This window comes from Geotrypetes seraphini, chromosome 13, assembly GCF_902459505.1.
Source record: "Geotrypetes seraphini chromosome 13, aGeoSer1.1, whole genome shotgun sequence".
Lineage (NCBI taxonomy): Eukaryota > Metazoa > Chordata > Amphibia > Gymnophiona > Dermophiidae > Geotrypetes > Geotrypetes seraphini.
The window spans coordinates 18,943,487-18,969,900 of NC_047096.1; the positions used below are offsets into that span (position 1 = coordinate 18,943,487).

General features: G+C 44.7%; 1 protein-coding gene across 2 annotated transcripts in view; it reads left to right on the forward strand.

Moving 5' to 3' along the window:
- Positions 1 to 26,414, forward strand: part of GRM4 (glutamate metabotropic receptor 4) — a 227,936-nt gene that overhangs the window by 132,684 nt on the left and 68,838 nt on the right. For both annotated transcript variants that reach the window (XM_033918406.1, XM_033918407.1), the window contains exons 6-7: positions 4,180 to 4,334; positions 8,236 to 8,376. In XM_033918406.1, coding sequence (XP_033774297.1) covers positions 4,180 to 4,334; positions 8,236 to 8,376 — 296 coding nt within the window. The remainder of the gene's footprint in view (positions 1 to 4,179; positions 4,335 to 8,235; positions 8,377 to 26,414) is intronic.

Genomic DNA, 26,414 nt, shown 5'->3' on the forward strand with positions numbered 1-26,414 from the left:
CAAGTCTGCCCACTCCCTTGACCCACCTCTTTGAGTCAACTGACCCCTTTAATTATACAGCCACTTTACTGACCTGCTCCTTCAAGTGACCCTATTCCTGGACTTGACCCCCATAGGGATCCCACATAGGTATCCCATTTATTCTTAAAGTCCGGGATGCTTCTGGCCTTGATCACCTGCACTGGAAGCTTGTTCCACTGCTCAATCACTCTTTCTATGAAGAAGTACTTCCTGGCGTCTCCACGAAACTTCCCCCCCCCCCCCCTGAGTTTGAGCGGATGCCCTCTTGTGGTCGAGGGTCCTTTGAGAAGAAAGATGTCATCTTCCACCTCGACGCGTCCCGTGATGTACTTAAATGTCTCAATCATGTCTCCCCTCTCCCTATGTTCTTCGAGAGTGTAGAGCCGCAATTTGTTCAGTCTTTCCTCGTACGAGAAACCCCCGAGCCCTGAGACCATCCTGGTGGCCATCCGCTGAACTGATTCCATTCTGAGCACATCTTTACGGTAATGTGGTCTCCAGAATTGCACACAGTCTCATAAGCCTCAGTCTCATAAGCCACTCTAACTACTACATTTATGGTGGAAAGAATGAGCCCACCAAAACCCTAATATACTGTACTGCCATATAGGTGCATATAGGGCTATTGCAGTGGTAGACACTACAGGTAGGTCTGTGTGACCAGTCCATTATAGTGCTGGCTCCTCCCACATCCAAATGGTCTAGATTAGGACGTTTTGAATTTGAATGTTTTTGTGGTCAAAAATGGCCCAACTGGCCACTCCTTAGAGGGAGTATTGGTCCTAAGATTGGACATCCTGACAGCCAAGACATCTAAGTAGGCGATTTTTTTTGGGGGGGGAAACAAATTGGGGGGGGGGGAGGGGGAGACGTCTAGTGGTTTTGAAAATGGATGCTTCCCTGAACCGACTTTTGTATGTCTTGCAGGAAACGTCCAAAGTCAGGGAGACTCACTATTGAAAATGGACCTCATTGTTTACAAGACTTTTCTCTCTGCCAGTCTGTCCTTCCTGCATCTGTATATCTGCTTTCCTATCAGCAGAACTCACTGTTGTCACTAGAATATACAGATCTGTCTGTCCATTCTGCGTCTGTCTGTATGCTTTCTTTGTTTCTCTCTATTTGCTGTGCTACACAGGCTGAATAAAGATTCTTGGACAGGGATTTGAGCACCATATAACTCAGTGCAGCGCTTCCCCCTCCGTAAATTAACCATTCAATCTTATGCAGATTTGCTTCATCTCAGCAATATGCTCCAGCTCCCATTCGAGAAATGCTGGCATTTAAACTCTCTGTGGGCAGGAATCCAAAGTGGGAGGGGAGACAGACGATATAAGTGGTGAGAGGGTTATGAGATTGGAAATGTCTTATGAATCTTTCTGAAATTTAATAAGTCAACGCTGTGCTGGAATTTTTGCATCTATAAATTTCTATGACTTAGATCGAACAACATGAATTACAGACAGAGGCAGACGGGTAATGCGAAAGCAGTGGGAGAGGAAGACACAGATCCTAGGACAGTGGGAATTAAGGGATGGGGAAAGGCAGAGAGAACAGGCTCTACGGAATTAAAGGGAGGAAAGAGAGACATGTGAGGGAAGAGAAGAAGAAAAAGAGGGGAAGAATGAAGCAAGGCCAATGTGGGATCTTGAGATGAAAATGCATATATCTGCAGCAACAACGGGTCACATCCACTATCTCTCCAGGAGAGAGAGTGGACTCGGAGCAACCCAATGGGTTAACACCCTGTGACAGTAACTTAAAAACATCAGTTGACTCAACCAGTCTACCATTTTAGTCTTGTCTCTCTAGTAAAGGCATAGCATGCCTCAGGTACATTGAGAGACTTGACTAGTGCCTCTGCCTGCAACACACTTTGAGCTACTACTGAGAAAGCTGTGAGTTAAAGCCAATTAAATAAATAAATAAATGCATAATGAGTGAGGCCCTCTGCTGTTGTACAACAGGTGATGCTCAGCCAAAGTACAAAAGGAAGCGTATCTTGCCAAATGAAGCAAATGAATCCGAGAAAAGGCAAGTCAGATGTCCAGTCAAACCAAAACAAGCTTTATTAATCCAAGTGTGGCAATCTAGTGGTCCCAACAAAGATCCTAGTTTCGGCAGTATATGGAGAGAATTCTATTGGACTAGCCTTTAATATCAACGCTACGAGTTCTTCTTATAGCCGAAGATCGATGCAACGTTTTAAGTTGACCTTTCCTTCTCCTTCACATATTTACCGGAAAAAGGTCATACAAATCAATTTTTGAATTTCAAGGCCCCAAAGTTTGGAATAATCTGCCGTGGAGTTTGCGTCGACAACACTCACATTATCACTTTAATCCTGCAAATTGTCGCTCATATTCACTGATTTTGAAACTTTGGGCTCCTTTTACGAAGCCGCGTTAGCGGCTTTAGCGCCCGCACCTTTTTAGCGCACGCTAACCCCCTCCCCCGCGCTAGCCGAAAAACTACCGCCTACTCAAGAGGAGGCGGTAGCGGCTAGCGCAGCCGGCAAATTAGCGCACGCTATTACATGCGTCAAACCGCTGACGCGGCTTCGTAAAAGGAGCCCTTATTGTAAACCGCATTGAATCCTTGTTGAAATTTTTTCTAAAGTTGTTATTCGTTTCACGGCACCACAAGTGCCTCTGCTGCTTTCTGCCGAGCTGCTGGCTCCAGGAGCCTATTCGGATGGTGGGAGAATTTATTCACAGGTCTCGGCTACTGTTGAGCCAGTTTTTGAAAGGAGGTATGCATTGGTGCTGGGTGGTCAGTGTATAACTCCCCCCCCCCCCCCAAGTCTGCACAGTTCCAAACCTGAGGCAGATAGTAACAGGCAGCTCAAATAGCTAAATGGCTTGATACAATCTTTATAACTGTGTTCCAAATTAGGGGACGAATAAAGGCATTGCCGTGATTTATCTGTTTAATGGCAATTTTCAGCTGCTAAATGGATAATTTATTCATTTTATTTCAGCCTGCTGTATAGCAGTAGAGCGGAGGAGTAGCTTATTGATTAGTACAGTGGGCTGAAAACCTGGGGAACTGGATTCAAGTCGCACAGCACCTCTTTGTAATCCTGGGCAAGTCACTTAACCCTCACAGATTGTGAGACTGCTTAAGGACAGAGAAAGTACCTGCATATAACGGTACACCATCAAAAGCACCGACAGGGAAAGAGAAAGAAAGAAAGAAAGGGGGAAGGGAGAGAGAAAGAAAGACAGAAAGAAAGGGGGCAGGGAGAGAGAGAGAAAGAAAGAAGGGGCAGGGAGAGAGAAAGAAAAAGTTGGAGGGACAGAGAGAGATGTTTACTTTTGTTTGCGGTTTAATTTGATACCTTGTCAACCTAGGACCCCTGATGAAGGCGTGTTAACCGAAACACGGACCATGTCAGATCCCTTGGTTGGTTTAAAGGTGGTAACATTAACTGCAATCAATAATTGATATAATAAACATAGCCTGCATCTTGTACGTTTGTCTGCAGTTTTTCTTTGGTTTTCCTATGTATTGTTTCTTTCTCACTCCAGATTGTGTTGGATTTCCTTTTTGGTTTTCGTTTTATGCAAAAAAAAAACTGCTATTGAAACATAGGTTCACAAGCCAGCTTATGCTCTATTCTGTTTCACTGCCTTGGGTGAATCTCTTCATAAAGGTGGTTAATAAATCTCAATAAATGAAGAAACAGCAATTTTGCATGCACTTGCCTTTATAGAATTGGTGCTTTGCTTAATTTTTGACTCATTGTCTTGAATCTAGCCACTAATGTGGTTTACAGTCTAAAATCAGATTGTGACCCTATCTGCTAATGAATCAGCTGGGCCCAGACTATTAAACTTCCTGGATCTTGCAAGCTGCTGTTGACCCAAGGAGGCCTAGTCAGACTGCTTGCATCCCATGGTACCTGTTCTTTGACTCCTTATAGTGCTTGGACCCAAATGAGCTGATCTTCCACCCCTGCTCAGTCTCTCTCTGAGGAACTGAAGCCATCCAGCAACCCTACACAGCACCCTGAGATACCAAAGATTCATAGCAGCCTGGTTAATGATCTGCAGGATTCTCTTTCCTGCCTGGGAGTAATTTATCCCTGTCATCACGAATGGTCCTGAGATTATACAGAGGTGTCATTAAGCCTAAACTGCTGTTTTGTCTCTGCAGGAGAGTGCTGGAGGCGGCCAAGAGAGCCAATCAAACTGGACATTTCATGTGGGTGGGATCAGACAGCTGGGGCTCCAAAATCGCTCCTGTGCTTCACCAAGAGGAAGTGGCCGAGGGCTCTGTCACCATCTTACCTAAGCGAGTGTCTGTAAGAGGTAGGTTGGCATCCTGTACCTCAGGGAATCCTCATCTGTGAGAGATACTAGAGCTCCATTCCCCTCCTTTATTGTTTCCTGTGAATCCAGTGTGTGCACAAGTGAAACCCAGGCACCAATGATGCAAGCTTCCCCCACAGCTGACTGGGAGAAATTGGGGACTGGGAGGTGTATGTGAGAAAAGCATATACTGTTTCTTCCTGTGTTTGGAGCAGTGTCTACGTGTGAGAGTAGCCTGCCCTGCTGCTACTACCCATTGAAGTCATCCGCTAATACCATCCCTTAATACCAATGAGGCAATAATCCGTTTCCATGGGCTGCTGGAAGCCCTGTGGGTAATTTTTAGCCTGTTGAGTTTGCAGCAATAAGGAGAGCAAAGTTATGTACTTTATGATTCTCTAAGGAGAGATGTGTTTGCAGAAATTTGCACCTGCTTTCTCTACAAGATATTTTCTCTATTGGACTTATTCAGCTAGACTTTCTAGGTCAGCAGCCCTTTGTCAATCTACTTATTTTATTCTACAAAGAGCTTCTTTGACCCTGGCAAAAATGGCAAAGTGTGCGAAATCCACGTTTGGAGTTGTGCTAGTCTTGTAGTCAGCAACCAGGAACTTTCTTGCACCTCCTTTACACATGTCCTAACTTACAAACCTATTGGGCAGGCGTTTGGGCAAGAATTCTTTCTATAATTCATACGAATAATATGATGCCTCTGTCTTATAAATCCATCATTCTGCGTTCCTCAAATCCAGATATCTCATTACCATCTTCATTCCCAAAAAATCTTCGATTTCATGATTGCATTAGCCATCCACCATATTATTTATAATGGGAACGATAACTCTAAGCTTAACTTCCATGAATGGTGGAATCACCTACGTATCATTAGGAAACACGAAGAAATAATAGCGCTCAAAACAAAATAATATTGCTAGTTTCACTAGAACTTGGGCTACTTTGGATAAGTTTTGTAAGGATGTAACCTTACATGACCACATTAAACAGGACTTTATGACATGAAATACGCAGCTTACTGTATTTGTTCATATTTGTATATAAATAATTTTCAATAAAATATATTTTTTTAAAAGTACCTGGGGCAATGGGGGGGATTAAATTAGGGTTACTAGACATCCGGATTTACCATGTCCTCTCTGACCCCTTGCCGCACGCACCTTCCCTTCCCTCTGACACACCAGACACCACACGCCCCCCTGCTTTCCAATCTCCCCTCCCCCTCCCATAATATCCTGGTGGTCTAAAGGGCTGGGGGGGATTGGATTCACAGATCTGTGGGATGAACACAGAGGATTTAGAATCGGAAAATAATATTAAATATTGAACTAAGGCTAGTACTGGGCAGACTTGCACGGTCCGTGTCTGTATATGGCCGTTTGGTGGAGGATGGGCTGGGGAGGGCTTCATTGGCTGGGAGGGTGTAGATGGGCTGGAGTAAGTCTTAACAGAGATTTCAGTAGTTGGAACCCAAGCACAGTACCGGGTAGAGCTTTGGATTCTTGCCCAGAAATAGCTAAGAAAAAAAAATAAAAAAATTTAAATTGAATCAGGTTGGGCAGACTGGATGGACCATTCGGGTTTTTTCTGCCGTCATCTACTATGTTACTATGTTACCCCCCCCAGCTCAAGAACCCCCCAACCCTGACACTGCCCTCCCCCCCATACCTTTTATAGAAAATCAGGCAGGAGGGATGCTTACTCTCTCCTGCCTTGAAGGGCTGCCTCTTGATAATGGAGACCCTTCCCCCTCCCGGTGCAAAGCTTGAAAAGCAATTTTTGGAGCCATTTAATTGGATAAAAGGGAGCATTCCCTTTACATTGCATGGGAGTTACTTGCCTGAGTTCCTGCTAGTGGGGATGACGAATCATTATCTCATTTTCAGTCATGAGTGGCAGGCAAGTTATACAGGAGCTCCAGGGGGCCTGCTGGCCCCTCGCAATGGAAAACATGAGATTGATGTATCACCCCCACCAGCAAGAATATGAGCAGAGGACTCTTGCCAGCTGCCTGTAACTGCCATCTCTCATGGAGTGGAAGAGTAGCCTAATGGTTGGGGTAGCAGGCTGAGAACCAGCAAAGCCCAATTGAGACCCCACTGCGGTTCCTTGCGACCTTGAGCAAGTCACTTAACCCTCCATTATGTCGGATACAAACTTAGATTGTCAGTCCTGTGGAGAAAAGGATAAACAGCACCTGCTGTGCCTGAACTTATCTCAACTTAGGCTACAACTCAAAGACTTGAGCTAAACGCAGTCTGAATATTATATAATGGGTGCACTTTTAATGCACATTGAAAGGAAGCGCATGTTTTTATTTCATGTCCAAATCATTTTTTGGCATTTAAAAAGCACCTGGAGAGAAAACAGTGTAAATGCCCTTCAGTACATGACAGCTGTGCCAATTTACCATATCAAAGTTGATCCAGGTTTCAGAGCAAAAGCATGTGGATAAAAACTGCAGGTAAAAAGTACCCCAAGCTTGATCCTAACGTGGGCAGTTTGCAAAATGTTCCCCTGAATTCACTAGAAAACTGATCACAAAAATCTTCCTGGTGTTTTGGGGGTACCATAACTAAAGCGTGCAGGACTTTGGCGCGACGACATTTGCACGCGGGACAAATGCTCGCCGGTGCTTCTGCCGGTCCCATTCGCGCTGTGAGGGGGGGTGTCGGGGGACCCCCCCCACACTACACTTAGAAGTGCTCATGCACTTCTTCCCTTTTTTGAGTTTTCAGTCCCCCCCCATGGGTTCCCCCACCAATGGGAGCACAAGCCAGTGTAGTGAGGGGTTCCCTCCCCCTCAGAATGCAAACAGGAATGGCGTAAGCACGAATGTCGCCGCCGGATTGTCGGCGCACCAAAGTCCTGCGCGCTTTTGACGGGTCACCATTTTTGGGTTGTCTCAGAGTATTAGGTGCCCCTATTAACACTTTTTCTGCCTGACTCACATCGGTGATGTTACATGTCCTGCCAGGCTGGAGAAGTTTAATACTGTGGATTTCCCATTCTTAAAACACGAGGGGGGTTTCAAAATTCAGCTGGTAGCAGTGAGCATTTTGCTGAGTGTCGCTGGCATTATTCTCAAATATTCAGTGCTGGACATATCTGGGCTTCAGCACTGAATATCCGTTTTTTTGTGTGGAGGCAGTTAGCTAATGCTGGTTGCATCAATATTCAATATTTAAACAGCTATGAGGCACCTCATAGCTGTATTTTATGCACCTGTATTTTATGCAGTCCAATTTATTTGGTTACCCTGGGCAACTTGAGTGCTGACTCCATCCCCAGAACACCTCCAAAATAGCCAGTTTTAACTTGTGCTCACTGCTAGTTTTCAGCCATGATAACTGGTTAACTGCCGCTGAAAATTAACGAATAGCCCCAAACAAGGGATTTAACCAGTCAGCGGTTGTTTCTGGCCAGTTAAATCCTTGTGAATATCATCCGGGAGATGCCCTATTCCAGTGTTTCTCAACTCGGTCCTGGAGTACCCCCCCTTGCCAGTCAGGTTTTCAAGATATCCACCATGAATATGCATGAAAGAAATTTGCATATAATGTGGATATCCTGAAAACCTGACTGGCAAGGGGGGGGTATTCCAGGACCGAGTTGAGAAACCCTGGCCCTATTCAACCACCCTTTGGGAAGCCATGCCGGAATTTGGACTGCCTTCTAGCCTTGGCTTGCCAGCCTCCTGGGCCAATTCCTTTAGGCTCCAGTAAGCCAGACTTACATTTCAGCGTATTCACCCAGGGTTTCCTTGTGATGTAGCATCCAGTTGTGACATTTCTTCACTCTCTTGGTGCTGCAGCTCTGTTGGTGTGTGGTCTCTTGCGTTCTTTTGCATTTATGCCATCTCATCTTCCTCCACTCTTCCACATAGGATTTGACCGTTACTTCACCAGTCGCACTTTGGATAATAATAGGAGGAACATCTGGTTCGCTGAGTTTTGGGAGGATAACTTCCACTGTAAACTGAGCCGGCACGCACTGCGCAAGGGCAGCAACGTTAAGAAGTGCACAAGTAGGTGACTGCTTACTAAGGGTGGGCATTCCTTTGTAACAATACGGGAAACGTCAATGGCATATCCCGTGCCTTAATCCAATGGAAATTAATGTTTTATCATTTGTCAATAATAGTGCATATTCTTTTCAGAGGGCGTCCATTGTGCAAGTGCAAACTATCACGTGTGTATAATCCACTGCGAATGCACATACAGGGCTAAATTCTATATACGGCTCCCCAAAAATGGCGCAAAAAATAGCGCTGTTCTATAAGCCGCACTTAAAGTTAGATGTCGTTTAAAGAAACACGCCTAAATTTAGGCACGGAGGTTTTAATTCTGTATTACATGCATAATTTAAAAGAGCACCCCATAACCGTCCATTCCCCGCCCATTCCACGCCCCCTTTCTTGACTCACAAGTAAAATTTAGGCACAGATTTAATGTCAGGGCTTGGGATGGAAAGCTCTTGCCATCCTGTGCCACCCTGAAACAGTGTTTGGAGCTGAGTTGAGTTATAGATGTGTTCTCCCAGTCTGCTGGAACATTCTAATCTGCAGGCGAATGAAGAGACCAAACTCCTAAATGAAAGCAGAGGTCCCACTCCCATGGATGCAGCATTTCCTGGGACTCTTTGAATGTCCTTCCATGTTCTCTTCTGCCAATTGCTCTGCCTTTTACTGTTCTGGCTGCTTGTTCTCTTTTCCTTCATCTTACCTGCCTTTATCACATCTATTTTTAGCCTTCCTCAGTTTTGATGTCCTCGGATGTTCTCTTTCCCGCCTTTCCTTCCTTATCTCTGTTTCTTTCATCCTACAATCCCCTTTACTCCTCTGCTTTTCAAGTGTTTCTTTTCCTTTACTCTCCATTCCCTCCTGTCATTCTGCCCCTTCATTCTCCCTCTTCAGTGCTGCCTATGTCGAGAATCTGCCATGGGGTCTGTGCCAAAGCATGGGCCAGCAAGACTGCAGGGATGAAGACCCAAAGGGATATGTAGAATGGACAGATTCTGCCTGAGGGTGAAGTGTGTTTGGAGGAGGAGACAAAGAAGAGGAGGAGCATGTCTCTTCTGCAGTTTTGACCAGATAGCATAAGCAGTAGGGCCACATTATTTCCCTGGGCCAGAGTTCCTATCCTGCCTCTGCATCTAACTCTGTGTGGTGGATTCAGTGCATCCCCAATTCTACAGCCCTGCTTTTTTTAATTTTTATTTGGGGGGGTTTACTTTTTGCTTGATGCAATCTGATTTGTGGAGTAGGCAGCCTGCTCAACCAGTCAAACTCTATCAAACAAAAAGTAGCCCCCCAAACCCCCCCCCCAAAAAAAAAAAAAGCAGGGTTCTTGGGATTCTCCAAACCCCCTGAAGGCCCTGACAGTAGTGATCTGAATTTGATTGGCTGAGCAGCATCTGCCTGTTGCCTGCTGGACCAGTCAAATTCAGAGCAGTGCCCTCAGGGCCTTTAGGGGCTGGGGTGAATCCCCTGAAAGCCCTGACTGCATGCCATTGGATTCATCTCTTGCTCTTTATTTTTATTTTATTTTCTACATTTCTGTTCCACACTATCCAAAGTTTTATAAGTGGATTACAACGGACATACTGTAAGCAGCATTAAGTTTCAAGTTTATTAGGTTTTAATATACCGACCATCAAATAAATATCTGGCCGGTTTACATTACGATAAAAAAAAAATATAGGCAAGAAAGAAAAAAATTAATATAATAAATATTTAAAAATACATATAGTGTATATTAAAACATAAACAAGACAAACTTGATAGTGAGGAGAGAGGTTTATGGGAGGGTAAAGTTACATTGTAGAGAGAAAAGGGAGAAAGAGGGAATGGGAATAAACATTTGGGTGTGGAAATGAAACAATAAACAGTGAAGAATTAGTGATAATTAAAAAAACACCAAACCACAACAGTTTGGTCTGAGTTCTAGCCCCAGCTCTGTTCCTGTTTTGGGGCAAATCACTTTTGTTCAAATTGTAAAGCTAGGGCCACATATGCTGCACTCCTATTAATGCTTCTTCCAAAGGGTTCAGTATTTATTTTAAGTTTCACATTTCTGCTGAGTGCCACATTTATGCTTTCAGCACTCCTTGTACTGTTTCAAAATTGAATAAGATATGTGTCCTTTTTGTGCAGGTTATGTGATGGGGTGTCTCTAGTGTAATCCTTAAAATTGGCAGAGGCTAAATTCATTGTGCAAACACGTTACTTGCAGGTAGGGTTATCGGACGTCCGGATTTAACCGGACATGTCCTGTTTTTAGAGGACAGCTTTTCGAAACCTGGCACTTTGTCCGGGTTTCGAAAAGCTGTTGAGAATGGAGCCGAGTCTGGAGTGCGTCTGCGCATGCGTGGAAGCACCACAGTGATGTCACACACACGCGTGCCTGCGTGACACATCCTCACGTCACATCTACCCATGCGCAGATTCACTCCAGGCTTGGCCCGAAGAGAAGGGGTTTGCATTGAGCTGGGGTTGGGGGGGGGGTGGAATAAGGCGGGACCAGGGTTGAAACAGGGCGGAGATGGGGGGCGGGCCTGGGGCAGGGCCTTGTGCCTCCTTTTTCCAGATGTAAAATCTGGTAACCCTACTTTGCAGGTCTTGTGGGTATTTAGAAACTTTTATTGGGCTAATCCCTATGTATGGTCTCTGCTCTTCCAGAATCTCAATTTACCTAGTTTCAGCTGGGTAATAATAACGCTCTTCCTCCTTCAGAGGCAGGTCCTTAGAGGTTTGCCTTACGTGAGGAGTCAGAATGATGCTCTTAGCTGACTTTGTAGAATACTAGTCTAAGTCTGCATTTGCAGGACCGGCTCATGAGATTATGGTGCACTGTTCCATACTTTGCCCCTTGACCTATGCCTTGCCCCGCCCCCACCTAGCCAATTCCCTCCTCCTTACTCTGACGCTACTGCCTGGTCCTGGTAGGATGCAGCTTCATAGGCCAGTATCAGTGTCAATCAGGAATGTCAGAGAAGGGAGGAGGGAAGTGCTGCATTCCCCTCCTCTGACACTGGCCCTCTCCCTTCGCGGCAGCTGGCCTATGAAGCCACATCCTTCCGGGGCAGGGCAACAGCATCAGAAGAGAGAGGAGGAGGAGGGAAGCCGAAGGGTAGCTTAACTTATGGGCCGGTGACATCGCAGCCCTGGCCATTTGGTGGCCCTTTAGCGCCAGTGCTCTGGGTCAGAGCCTCATGTGTCCCATAGGTTAAGCCGGCCCTGCATATTTGCCTAATTTTAGCTGTGGACCACATAAACTATTTCGGTGGCTGGCGTAAATACTTATGCCACAACGTTTGTAGCTGCTTGACCTGCCTCCAACCTGCCCAAGGTCCATGCCCCCCTTGGAGTGGCACACGCTGGCATGTGCACAACTTATAAAATACCAATTAAGGGCAGTTTAACATATGTAACTGTCAATTAGTGTCAATTTCCACCAAATATAGCCAATAATTGTTGATAAGTCTAATTAGAAGCAAATTCATTCATTAAGTTATGCACACAACTGACCTTACTCTATAAACTTTGCGTGCAAATTTGTATGCCAATCAGAAATTGGTGTGCTCAGCTTTCTAGAATTCATGGATAAGTGTCATGTATTTATGTATTCATAGCAGGCTTTCCATCCCAAAAGTGGCTAACCGTGATGGTTCCTTAACAATGTTGTGCAACTCAGCTTTTCATTGTCTGTACTCCAATGTATGCACAATGTCTTCAGATCTGCTGCTGCCTCCCCTCTCTCCCGGCACATACGTATAAGCTTCACAGTACAGATTGCCATTTTGTCTGTCTGTTTTGCTCTTTCTCTGGAGATGTGGGTGCTCCCAGAGTGCTGTAGACAGCACAGATGTGTCTAAACCGGAGCGTGGCTCTGACAGCTCACCGATTCAGCAACTTCCCCTGGCTTTTAGATTCTGTCACACACACCCCCTCCCCACTCCATCCAGGGATCTGCAACAGTCCAAGAACATCAGGGCTCTTTATTTTGACAGCTCATGCTTTCCTCTGCGAGGCCAGATATTTTCTGGAGGGAAACATTTTAAATTGATGCTAAAGCAAATAGCAGAGAGCCAGTGATCTGATCTGAATAAATAGCGTCCGTGCGCAATATCTTGCAATGTGTCATATGTGTGGTGTGTCAGCAGATCCTCAAAAGGCCAAAAACTAAACCTTAGATTGCCAAAACCAATTCAACAGAATTCCCAAAAAATTTGGCACAGTACCGGGGTAAAGCTTTGGATTCTTGCCCAGAAATAGCTAAGAAGAAAAAAAATTTAAAAATTTAAATTGAATCAGGTTGGGCAGACTGGATGGACCATTGGGGTCTTTATCTGCCGTCATCTACTATGTTATGTTACTATGTAAATATATGAAGGGCCTTAGAGTACTGGGGAAGTTTAATAATTACAATAAGATAAAAAGAGAGATCTCAGTACTGAGGAACTGCTAAAGATCAAACCCCCTAGCAGTACACCCCCGGGCAGACAACTCATATTTAACTGCTGCTAGCGGTTTGATCTTTTGCAAAGGCCCAGTACTGAAGTCTCTCTGTTTATTGCCTCTTGTTATATCTTATTGTAATAATTAAACTTTCCCAGTACTCTCCCCACTTTGACTTATAGTGAGGGTCTACGGCCCTTCTTATATTTATTGCTGAATTTTTTGGGGTATTCAGCAGATCCTCTCCATCAGTGTCCCACAACCTCTGGCATACGCGCTTTCGTGTTTCAGCAAGCAGCGAAAGTTTGAGCATTCGGGTGCTGCTTTCTCTTGAAGGAAGGCCAGGCTCCCAACACATTGATGCCTGCAACAAGCACATGGAGAAAGGAGAAATGAACAGCTGGCTTCAGCAATGGAAACCCCGATCCTGTTTCCAGTCGGGATGCAAAAAATAGGTTGCAGTCTCACCCACGTCAAACTGGTGAGGCTGACTCGAGCCTGGCTTTGCCCGGTTGCATTCATGAAGGTGCTGCCCATAGTCATTTTAGAAAAAACAGAGCTATAGTGTAGAGCCTGAGCGAACCCAGAAATCTTCGGTTTCTGCCAAAATCAAATCTGCACCGAAATTGGCCACTTGGTTTTGGCAGAAACCCCACACCCAACAAGTCCCTTCCTGAGCCCACTCCCCTGGTGACAGCCCCCTCTAGCAGTAGTCTTGGGGTACTAACAATTTTGTAAAGGATTGGGGGGAGTCAGATATGTAAAGGGGGGGAAGGGGGGGTTCAGGGATCAGGGGTTGGCTGGGTCACAAATTGGAGAGATCGGATGGATCAGATTAGCACTTACGCGGGTCTGGCTGATATTCAGCTAGGACCTGCATAAGCTCCAGCAGAAAACTCTTGGCCAGTCATATATTCAGTGCTGATGGACTGACATGGCCCAACATTGAACATCTGAGTTAAATTCTGCACATAAAATAATGCTGATCGCTGCCAAATGAATATTGACCAGCCTCTGTTCATTCTCCATGCTTTGGGAATATGACTTTCCACTCTTCCCCTGCTCTTAAAAGTCTGATTATATGCAGCTGGGATAATTTATTCAGTTTCAGTATTGGACCCAAACAAGTGGACATAGAGTTGGAGAAAGGGATGTGAATCTAGCAGCCAATATCTAATGCCATGGCGGAGCAGGGGTGCTGTATCTCCCCAAATAACACCCAACTGGCACAACTGCCCTTGCGCTTCTGCTGTATTTGGGGTTTGAGTCCCAATTAAGTTATCTTAGAAGCTCTGCCACTGTTGTCTTTTCTGTCACACGGGCTGCAGGATCTGGAATTGTTCTTCTCTGACAGCCACAGGAGTTCTGTGCCTCTGTTGACTCTAATAACACTGATTTCTCAATCTCCGTCACTGCCCTCTCTACACCCAGCAGTGGAAGATGTGATGCATGACTGTGCCTTCGTTCTCCATACGAGTCGTTACTGATGGTGCAGGAGGTGACATCTTTTCCAAACGGAGCAAGTGGACAGCAACTCCCACTTGAAGCTTTTATCTCTCACACTACTGGACACATTACCCATAGCAGAGACCAGTGGTTCCCAAACTTGTCGGGGGGGGTCCCCTACAAGTCAGGTTTTCAGGATATTCACAATGAATATTCATGAGAGAGATTTGCATGCATTGTCTCCACAGTTTTTGAGAAGCGATTGTACCATGGCATTATAATATTCTCGTTGTTGGTTTTCATTCCTTTCCTAATAATTCCTAGATCCTTTTCTTGGGTGGTGATTCCTAAAATGGAACCCTGCATTACACAGCTATAGTTTGGGTGTCTCTTTCCACATGCATAGGGTTGACAGATTTTACGCCAGTAACATCCAGACCCTCAGACCCGCCCACAGGCTCGCACAGTTCCACCCATTTCCGCTCTGCTATACCCCAGATCCATCCTCAGCTTTGCCCCCCCAGCCACGCCCCCCCCAGCCTGTTCGTTGGGCGAGAAGGCATCCGTGCATGCACATGATGTCACCGCATTGTATCTGCACATGTGTAGATGTCCCCCCCCAATGCAATTTATTTTCATAACCTGGACAAGGTGCAAGGTTTTTCAAAAGGCCTCAAAAGGAGGACATGTCCGGGAAATCCAGATGTCTGCTAACCCTACAAATGCCTCATTTTGCACTTGTTCACATTAAATGCCAACTGCCATTTGATGCCCAGTCTCATAAGGTCCTCATGTAATTTGCTATTTAACAACTTTGAACAACTTTTTGTCATCAGCAAATTTAATTACCTCACCAATTATTCCCATCTCTAGATAATTTGTAAATATGTTAAAAAGCAGAGGTCCCAGCAAAGATCCCTGTGGAGCTCCACTATCTACAGTACACTTCGCCATTCTAAGTCTTCAGTCAAGTTTGCAGTTGTCATACCTCCTTATTTTGCAAGGTTAAGACTCCATGTGGAGTCTCCATGTTGACAGAAATGATGGCTTCTTCAACAGCTGGCATTGCTTAAGAGTGACATCTAGTGGTCATATTCAGGGCTCTGATTGCAGCCTTCTGAAAGGAACTCGTGAGTGGCTCCCAGCAAGGGACTGTCTCTGCCATGACCAGTCTAGGCATACTGGGGGCAGGAGGGAAATTCCAGAAGTATTTGCAAAATACTCGTGTCATTGGATCCCAGCCTTGGTTCTGACTGAACTGGAAGCATCCAGAAGCTGGAAGGGACCCCTCCTTTGCTCCATTTATAAGAAGTCTACACTCTCAGGGAATGATTTGTCTTCCAAGGCAAGACAAATCATAGGTTGCATACGCAGGGGTTTCGTCAGCCGTAAGCCTGAAGTCATTATGCCTCTGTATAGATCCATGGTGAGATCCCACCTGGAATACTGTGTGCAATTCTGAAGGCCGCATTACCGTAAGGATGTGCTGAGGCTGGAATCGGTCCAGAGAATGGCCACCCGGATGGTCTCGGGACTGAAGGATCTCCCGTACGAAGAACGGTTAGATAAATTACAGCTATACTCGCTCGAGGAGCACAGAGAGAGGGGAGACATGATCGAGACGTTCAAGTATCTCACGGGCCGCATCGATGCAGAGGAGGATATCTTCTTTTTCAAGAGTCCCACGGCAACAAGAGGGCATCCGTGGAAAATCAGAGGCGGGAAACTGCGTGGTGACACCAGGAAATTCTTTTTCACCGAAAGGGTGGTTGATCGCTGGAATGGTCTTCCACTGCAGGTTATTGAGGCCAGCAGCGTGCCTGATTTTAAGGCCAAATGGGATCGACACGTGGGATCTATTCGCAAAGTAAAGGCAGGGGAGGGTCATTAGGGTGGGCAGACTGGATGGGCCGCGGCCCTTATCTGCCATCAATTTCTATGTTTCTATGAGGCACAAGAATACACCAAATTAAAAAAAATAACGGAAAAACTGTGCAATAAATGCTTTATTTTAAATAATGACAAAGTTAAAACAAAGGTCAAATGAACTAGTTTTCAAAAATACAAACACCCCCTCCTCCCCCTGTCATGGCCACAAAAGAAATACATTCATCAAAAATTATGCAGAGCTTGAAAAGATGTTGTTCAAACTGCATCCCAAGAGGAGGTAATTTTGAAAGGGAAACTCCCCATGGAGTTATCCTTTCAAAGTGCCTTATCCAGCAGAGACTGTGGGTACATAAGTATTCACAGAGTTTGCAAATTCAAACTCCCTTTGGGGGGAAGAACGTGCAAGGACTTAAAAATACACTCTCTAAATGTACTTTTCCAGGAGCATCCCCAGCACCATCTCAAGGCTTCAGCCGGAAGGGGGGACGGGACTATTTTCAAAAGGATTAAGTAAACCGTTCATCCAAAGAGCAATTAAAGATCTTATAGATGCAATCATTTTGCATACGTAGGATATGTGAAAGGTGATAGGTAGCACCAGACAAGCAAAAGATCACACTTAGAAGGAAACTCTTTTTACTTCTCAGTGGGCGCACAATTCATGAGGATCCAGTGTTTTCATCCTCCTCCTGCATCCCAGTCGTTTCTTTAGATGATTCAGGCATCTTCAAGTTGATGAGTAGAAAAGTTGTAATGGAGAGCTGTAGAAAATCCGACTGATGGGAACGGGCGGAAACTAAAGACTGGGGATTAGGGGGAAGCAGGGGAAAATGGGTAGGGCTTGGGCATGCCCAGTGGGGCCCGGGCACTGCACATGCTCAGAGAGAGAAAAAAAAAAAAAATCTCTCTGAGCTATTGGAGAGCTTATTCACAAATTGGGAGCTGTTGGGACAACACCCATATGTGGCTGACTCATCCTGCTTGTCCTAAGAGAACTCTTTTTACTTCTGGGCTCTCCAGGCTAAGAACAGAGAAAACAAACCAGATAAAAGTGAAAGGCTGGAATGCAAGATATGTTTTTGCTCTTACAAAAACTTGTCTTTAGGGCTGGACATTTTGTTAGCATACACTTGGGGCTCCTTTTACGATGGCACGTTGGGGCCTTAACGCGCGGAATAGTGCGCGCTAAAATGCCGCACGCGCTAGCCGCCACCGCCTCCTCATGAGCAGGCGGTAGTTTTTCGGCTAGTGCACGTTATAGCGCGTTAAAAACTCTAGCGCACCTTCGTAAAAGCAGCCCTAGGTTTCATAGGGTGCTTTATAACTTTTAGCATGTACTTAGTTGATTTAATATATACTAAATGTCAAATTAACGAACGTTAAGGGGTCCTTACGTGTTAAGCATTATGGCCCGGATTCTGTAAGCGGCACCGGGATTGGCAGCCGCCCACAAAAGCAGCGCCAATTGTGTGTCAATCATGTGACGCCACTGTTTATAGAGTTGCGGCCACGACACAGATAGGTGCCGGAAATGTAGACCAGGGTATTCAAAGCCTCCATTTCTGGCACCTGTCTGTGACGAGAACTGCGACCGGTTACCTAAGGGTACTTACAGCATTAACCACGCCAATTTTATCCTTTGGCACTGGTGGGCGCCTCCGTCGTCGCAGTTGTGGTGCCATCTGTGGAGGTGCCATCTTTCTTTTAAATAGCCAATTAGCTTTTAAATGACGCAATCAATTATCGCATTGATTAAAGGCGAACCGATTAAGTTGGGCGGCAGTAAGGCAGCTGCCGCTGCCTAACTTTCAGTGGCTCTTGTAGAATCCGGGTCTAAACTAAAACTAAACTAAACCTTAGGTTTGTATACCGCACCATCTCCGCAAGCGCAGAGCTCGGCACGGTTTACAGAGGTTGAGAGGAAAGGAACTACAAAGAAAGGGATATAGGAGAGGGACTGAGAAGATAGAGAGGGACAGGATACTAGAGAACGGGAGGTGATTAGATTTTTGAAAAGAGCCAAGTTTTCAAGTGTTTGCGGAAGGATTGGAAGGAGCTAGAATTTCTGAGCGGGGATGAGAGGTTGTTCCAGAGTTCTGTGGTTCTAAAGGGGAGGGATGTTCCAAGTTTTCCTGTGCAGGATATACCTTTTATAGATGGGAAAGATAGTTTCAGTTTTTGGGAGGATCTAGTGGAGAGCGGGTTTGAGGAATTCCAAAAGAGTGGAATAACGGGAGGAAGGACGCCATGTAGAATCTTGAAAGCTATGCAGGCACATTTATAGAGGACTCTGGAGTATACTGGGAGCCAGTGAAGCTTGGAGAGGAGTGGGGAGACGTGATCGAACTTGCCTTTTGCGAAAATAAGCTTGGCCGTGGCGTTCTGAATTAGCTGAAGTCTATGGAGGTTTTTCTTAGTTAGGCTTATATAGATGGAGTTGCAGTAGTCTAGTCTAGAGAGGATGGTGGATTGAACGAGGATGGCGAAATGAGAATGATGAAAGCAGGATCTTACTTTCCTCAACATATGGAGGCTAAAGAAGCATTTTTTTAGGTCTTTAGGTTAGATTTAATAAATGGTGCCCGATGCTAAGCACTGAGATGATCTGCGCTACGCTAATATTCTGTAAAGGGCTCTCTGCGCAGAGCATCCCTTATAGAATATTAGCTTAGCTCGCATTTCACACCTCGCTTTTGACATGAGCATTTAGAAACATAGAAAATGACAGTGGCGTAGTAAAGGGAAGGGGGCAGGGGGACAGTCCTCTCTGCCACCCCGTGTAGGCACCCCTTCTCGTCCCCCATACTCCAACCTGCTGCTCGTGCCAGCTCTTCCTCTGATGCCACTTTCTGGACCCACACCTAGGAAGAGTCGACGCTGGCGTGAGCAGCAGGTTGGGGTTGCTACTCATGTCGGGAATGTTAAAGAGGTATAGGGGGAGGGGAAGGGGTGTGTATGCGGCAAGAGGGGGAGGGGAAGGACCGGATAGAGATGGGGCAGAGAAGAGGGCGGGGGAGAGGGTGTCGCCGCCCCGGAAGCCACTCACCCTCGCTACGCCACGGACGGAGATAAAGGCCATGCAGCCCATCCGGTCTGCCCATCCATTTCGTCTCCTATCTCCTCCTATGAGATCTCACCTGCCTGTCCCATACTCTCATGAATAATGCACACAACAGAGACACAAACCTGATAGAAAGTATGCACTAAACCAAAAAGCTTGATCGGTCCAGAATAAAGAAGATTGATTTATTAATGTCAAGCACCTGACGTGGCCATGTTTCGCTCACAGGCTGTGTCGGGGGCAATAACTGCAGGGGAAATAATTCAAACACAAACCCTGTCAGTCTGCACTTCCAATCTACAAAGCAAATTAGTATGCCTTCCATCAGGTTAGCAACATATCCATCTCACAACACTTCATAATGAAGTATTTCCTCTGATTACTTTTGAGTCTATCCCCTTCATCTTCATCTTATGTCCTCTCATCCAGAGCTACCTATCAGTTGCAAGAGACAGCCTCCTATGCATTTGGGTCCACTTGTTTGATACAGTGCTGTTCTCCAAATAAAGTACACTTTGGAATAACCTATCGCTGAGTGCTCGACATCCTTTGCCTCACGACTTCCCCTTTTTTGGATTCGCCTTCGCCATCGTTGAGATCCATACCTGGCTCTCTTTTTAGGCTCCTATGTATTTATGCCACAGAGATATTAAATGCCTCAATCATAGCCTTATTGTAGTTAGGCACAAAAATACAGGTACTGTATTTGTAACATCGCACCTAAATTCTGGGAATACCCCTGATCTGCACTTGCCCCTCCCATGACCACGCCTACTTTGGAGTTGCACACCATGAAACATTAGGGTTGCCAGATTTTCCAATCGACTGTGTGTTTGTTGGGAAGGGGTGACAAAGAAAGAAAGCGAGGGGGAAGGGAATAGGGTGGAGTTATCAAACACTGGAGGGACATAGATGGAGGGTGCTGAATCTTGGGGGGAAGGGGAGAAAAAAATGATACCTTGGTACACAGCAGGCAGGGAAGGAGATGTCCTGGAGACAAGAGGGAGATTAGATAAGGCAGTGGGGAAGAGTGGGAGAGGTTGTAGTCATGGAGGGAGAAAGAGAGAGAGAGGTGCTGGGACAGAGGAGCTGGAAGAGCAGAGGGAATAGAGAGAGAGAAAAATGAGAGAAGAGTGGGAAAGAGGCTAAATCCACAAATGGAGAGAGAGAGAGAGAGAAAAAAAAAAAAGAGAGATATGTTTGCTGTGGGATGAGGGGTGTAGGAGAAGAAAGGGAACAGAGGAGGAAAAGCTGAATAGAAGGTGAAGCAGAGCCAGAGGGGGTGGGATGGGGACATAGCAGATGGAAGTGGTAGAGAGAGAGGGCAGATGCATGGAAGAAAGAGACAGGACAGACGCTGGATCGAAAGAAGACAGTGAAGAGGATAATTAAAGCAGAAACAACAAAAAGTAGAAACAGACTTTTTTGTTGCTTTATTGATAAATGTTTAAAAAATAAAATGGAAATAAAGTAATCTTTTTATTACACTAATTTTAATACATTTTTTTTACTAACCAGGTCAAGACAGGATACTGTAACAGCAGTATACTGTACTGACCTGAAGAATGAGGTTTTTGGTCTCTGAAAGCTAATTAAAAAATGGATAAGCCCAAATAAAATGGTATTTTCTTATTTTCCATTTCTGTTTTACAGTATTTCTATTTTTTTTAATTTGTAAAGTGGTGATTGTTATTTGTCAGTTTTTTCAAATTTACATCTGCTACCTTTATATTGTGCACAGTATTAGGGGACGTGTGTTACTGTTTCTGTGGTGTTGTGTTGTATGCAGAGTCTGGCTTCTTACCTGTTTAGTTTAACTTTTGTCTATATATTTCTATTTTTAGTTTATGATTACTATTCCATGGGTGTATCTGTGTTCTGTGTGTATGAAAAGAACATGGTTTTCTGTTAGCACTGACTGTGCAGGATCGATCTGTATTAACCTGGCTTGTATAGTTTTACAATAAAAATTGACTCAACTTTAAACGTAAAAAGCTGTGTTATTGAAAGTGAATCAAATTGAAAAATCGATTCAAGAGGCCAAATCGAATCCAATTGAAAAATTTTTCCCTCAGTCGGGCAGCTCTACTGTCTAGTGTTGGATGGTTTTCTTTTTGTGTATGGTACTATTATTTGCTCTGTACCACATTTAACAATAAAAAAGATTTAAACATAAATCAAGTTTCAAGTTTATTTAGAGCTTTCAACTGTTATTGGGATGTTTGATGTCTAAGCTGTTGTGGAAACAAATTCCAGCACTCCAGACTTTGAACCAAAAAGATGGCTCGTTGTGTAGTACCAGAAACAATTTCCCTAAAAGAAGAGACGATGAGTCTATTTTGCCGTAATTAGATCCTCGCGGATGATACTGCAGAAGATCAGACTAACCCTTCTACGCCTCCTCTGACATGGCATTAAAACTCCTGCCTTGTACTGAGCCTTAATGTCTTCCAGAAAGCTGATAGCTTCATTAACATTCATTTTAATAGGCCAGCGCTGGTGTGCTAGGTGCAAATTTACGCAGCTATCTTCTGTGTAAAAACACTTCTCGGCATCACGTTCCCATAAAATTGCACACAGGCGTCATGCGAGCCCCACGCCAACGACCGCGCAGCTTTTTTTGCATTGGCTCTTTTGTGAGAAACATTCAGGGTACCTGCCAGATTATTTTCAATCTTTAATATTGCCAGGAACTGCCAAGAGAGGAGGAAGAGGAGGAGGAGGAGAATTATCTGAAAGGGACCTAAAGATGTACTGTGTGAGTCTAGTGCAATTTACTTGGAATTGGAAGACAGAAGGTGTAGGAGGCTGGTACACACGGGGGCAGACTCGAGAAAGAACGCCAAAATATAGGTGCCAAGGTGCTGGACCCCCAAACACAATCTCTCTAATTTGGTTTTCCTTCAGGAACTTGTCCAAACCTGTTTTAAACCCAGATACGCTAACTGCTGTTACCATATGAGATGAGTAGGAGCCAAGGAACTGCTTATCATTTATATCTGTTTCTGCATTGTAAGCCACCAATAGCCATTGGGATTGTGTGAGATATAAGTATTTTAAATAAATAAATGTGTAAATAAATAATAGACTTTTTATGTGGAGCTCCCGCTGTAGAATACTGGCTTAACTGTATATGCTGTATAACTGGTTGAGTGGAAAGCAACAGAGGGTAGTGGTCAATGGAGATCACTCTGAGGAAAGAGATGTTACCAGTGGTGTGCCTCAGGGTTCTTTTCTTTTTAACATTTTCTAAGCAATATTACTGAAGGGCTGTCAGGTAAGATATGCCTCTTTGTGGATGATACCAAATTCTGCAATAGAGTAGATACCCATGATGGTGTGGACTTGGGTGTGATAGTATGTGATGATCTTAAGGTGGCCAAATAGGTTAAAAAGGTGATGGCGAAAGCTAGAAGGATGTTAGGGTGAATAGGGAGAGGTATGGCCAGTAGGAAAAAGGAGGTATTGATGCCTCTATATAAGACTCTAGTGAGACCTCATGTGGAATGCTGTGTACAATTCTGGAGACCAAAACTTCAAAAAGATATAAACAAGATGGAGTCAGTCGAGAGGAAGGCTACTAAAATGGTTGGTGGTCTTTGTCATAAGGCATATGGGAACAGACTTAAAGATCTCAATATGTATACTTTGGAGGAAAGGTGGGAGAGGGAGATATGATAGAGCCATTTAAAGTGTCACCGGAAGCCGGATCCTGTGGTTCTTTTTAGCAACGGGCGATTCTTGAGCCTGTGTGCGCGGAAGAGGAGCGAAGTTTCAGCTGATACGTATTCCCTGAGGAAGCCTTTGAGAGGCGAAATAAGGCACTTGTTGGAGGAATTGGACATGGTTTCTGGACATTTCATCTGATTGTTGCTGTGTTGTTTTCATCTAAAAGTCTGGCCAGACATCTTTAATCAATCACAGCGTTTCAGACCATGGTTCCCAAGCTAAGTAAAACTTTTTGTTTTTGCTTTTCCTGTGCACAGTGAGGGGCGTATTACCCTTTTTGATAATTACATTTCAGTGGTGGTGGAGTTTTTTGCCGATGATATTAAATGAAGCAGATTTGAACTTTAAATCATTATTGATAGTTGACTGCTCACTTTTATGAAACTTTGAGGCTTTTTCTCCACTTTGTGAATGAAATGTTTATAGCCCATCTCTGGTGAGTAATATATTTGTATATTGATTTTTGAGTTTATTCTATTACTCTATAATTTTTCTTGAGAGCCATTTAAATACCTACATGGCATATATATTCATGAGGCAAATCTCTTTTATTTGAAAGGAAGCTCTGGAATGAGAGGGCACAGGAACATAAGAACATAAGAACATAAGAAATGCCTCTGCTGGGTCAGACCCGAGGTCCATCGTGCCCAGCAGTCCGCTCACGCGGCGGCCCAACAGGTCCAGGACCTGTGCAGTAATCTTCTATCTATACCCCTCTATCCCCATTTCCAGTAGAAATTTGTCCAATCCTTTCTTGAACCCCAGTACCGTACTCTGCCCTATAACGTCCTCTGGAAGCGCATTCCAGGTGTCCACCACACGTTGGGTAAAGAAGAACTTCCTAGCATTTGTTTTGAATCTGTCCCCTTTCAACTTTTCCGAATGCCCTCTTGTTCTCTTATTTTTCGAAAGTTCGAAGAATCTGTCCCTCTCTACTCTCTCTATGCCCTTCATGATCTTGTAAGTCTCTATCATATCCCCTCTAAGTCTCCTCTTCTCCAGGGAAAAGAGACCCAGCTTCTCCAATCTCTCAGAATATGACAGGTTTTCCATACCTATTATCAGACGTGTTGCTCTCCTTTGAACCCTCTCGACTAATGCCATATCCTTCTTAAGATACGGCGACCAATATTGGACGCAGTACTCCAAATGCGGGCGCACCATCGCCCGATACAACGGCAGGATAACTTCTTTCGTTCTGGCTGTAATACCCTTTTTGATTATACCAAGCATTCTATTCGCTCTCTTAGCAGCCGCTGCACACTGTACCGATGGCTTCATTGTCATGTCCACCATTACCCCCAAGTCCCTTTCCTGGGTACTCTTATTCAATAACATCCCTCCCATTGTATAGTTGTACCTCGAGTTTCTGCTCCCCACATGTAATACTTTACATTTTTCAATGTTGAACTTCATCTGCCATTTCGCCGCCCATTCTTCTAATTTGTTCAAGTCCCTTTGCAACTTTTCGCAGTCCTCTGTAGTCCGAGCTCCATTAAATAGTTTGGTGTCGTCCGCAAATTTTATTATCTCGCACTTCGTTCCTGTTTCTAGATCATTTATGAAGATATTAAATAGCAGCGGCCCGAGCACCGAGCCCTGCGGGACACCACTCGTGACCCTCCTCCAGTCGGAGTAGTGACCCTTCACTCCTACCCTTTGTTTTCTCAGGGGTAATCTAAGGAAATACAGAAAGGGTGATAGATGCATGGAATAGTCTCCCGGTAGAGGTTTCGGAGACAAAGACTGTGTCTGAATTCAAGAAAGCATGGGACAGGTACGTGGGATCTCTTGGGGAGAGGAGGAGATAATGGATGCTTTGGATGGGCAGACTGGATGGGCCATTTGGCCTTTATCTTCCTTCATGTTTCTGTAATTCGGTATAAAATTTACAATTTTGTTAACAGCATAACAATAGTAAAACGACCAATTATAAACATACCAAGTGAATGAGGTAAACTCAAAATCAGCAAATTGAAACTTAATAGTAGGACTACCATGAAACAGTTTCAAAAATATACTTAACAGCACCGGCCTTCAAATGAGAGAGATATAATACAATGTCAGCATACTTATGCAACATCTAATAAGCAACAGAACAAAACCTTTGTGGTTGAAAAGTGATCCAAACTATATAGCAAAAACCCCTACACTCTTTATAACTAGACGCTGTATGGCTGCTGATTTAAAGCTGTGAAGTTGTAATTCATAACGTGGTGGTATACCTCAGATCATGGAGCAATCTCCCCAATTCAGGGTTTTTTTTTTTTTCATGTGTAATACTTTACACCAGGGGTGTCCAACCTTTTTGCTTTCCTGGGCCGCATTGGCTGGAAAAAATGTTTCTGGGGCCGCACAAACACGCAGACGCTGCAGCAAGACAGAGGAGGGAGCTGGCAAGATGGTAAACACCCAGGGGCAGCAGAGGAAAACATTGCATCGCCCTCGACCGGGGCCGCACAAAATACTTCACGGGGCCGCAGGTTGGACACCCCTGCTTTGCATTCTCCTGTTTACCTCATCAGTTGCCAACCACCTCCCTATTCTCACTGGTTCAAAAAAAAATTTTCTTTTATTTATTATGATAAACTACTTAAAACTCCATACTTAAAAAGGCAACAAATGCCAATATATATATATATATATCAAAAAGTGCTACAAAATCATCTAATAAGCACACATCAGAACACCTACGGTAATAAGCACACATCAGAACATTCAAATGACAGAGACATGGCACTAATGCTTTTCAATGCTACAGCCATAATGGTTTCTATTTATTACATGCAGGCACTTTCTTTGTCTCTAGTGGGCTCGCAACGTAAGGTACACTGCTCCAAGTTCAGTCCTCTAGGGCCAGTTTTTCAGGACATCCCTGGTGAATATGCATATGATGGTGCTGGTGGCTTTCAAATCTCTCTCACACAGGTTCATTAAGATTATCCTGAGAAACTGGTCCTGTTCACAGCCATCAAGGGGCTGAACTTGGACAAGCATGTACCCGGGGGTAATACAGGGTCATTTGCCCAGGGTCACGAGCAGCCACAGTGGGAATCAATCCCAGATCCCTAAGCTCTCAGCCCACTGCTTTAGCCATTGTGTGATAAGTATAAATCTGTGCACACTGGTTTATTGAATTAAGTGGGAACCAGGTAGAGGTAACAATGGCAATGACATGGCATTGTTAGAAGGTGAAGGAATGGCTTAAGGCTATTAGGGAATCCCTGAGCCCTAAACCCAAGTGAGGACGACCATAAATTCAAATCACCTGTCATTTGCCTCTCCCAAGAAGATAAAATCAGGCCATTTTGCCTACAGTGCCTCCTGCTGGGATAGACTGAGAATGCAGGAGTTGTGAGCTGCCCTTACCTAGGGCTTCTGCACCATTTGCAAGCGTTGTAAGCGTCCCTAAATTCTCCAGCCTAATCTGCTCATTTCTGCTGTAGAAATTGCTTTAAATTTTCTACGACGCTCTGTACTA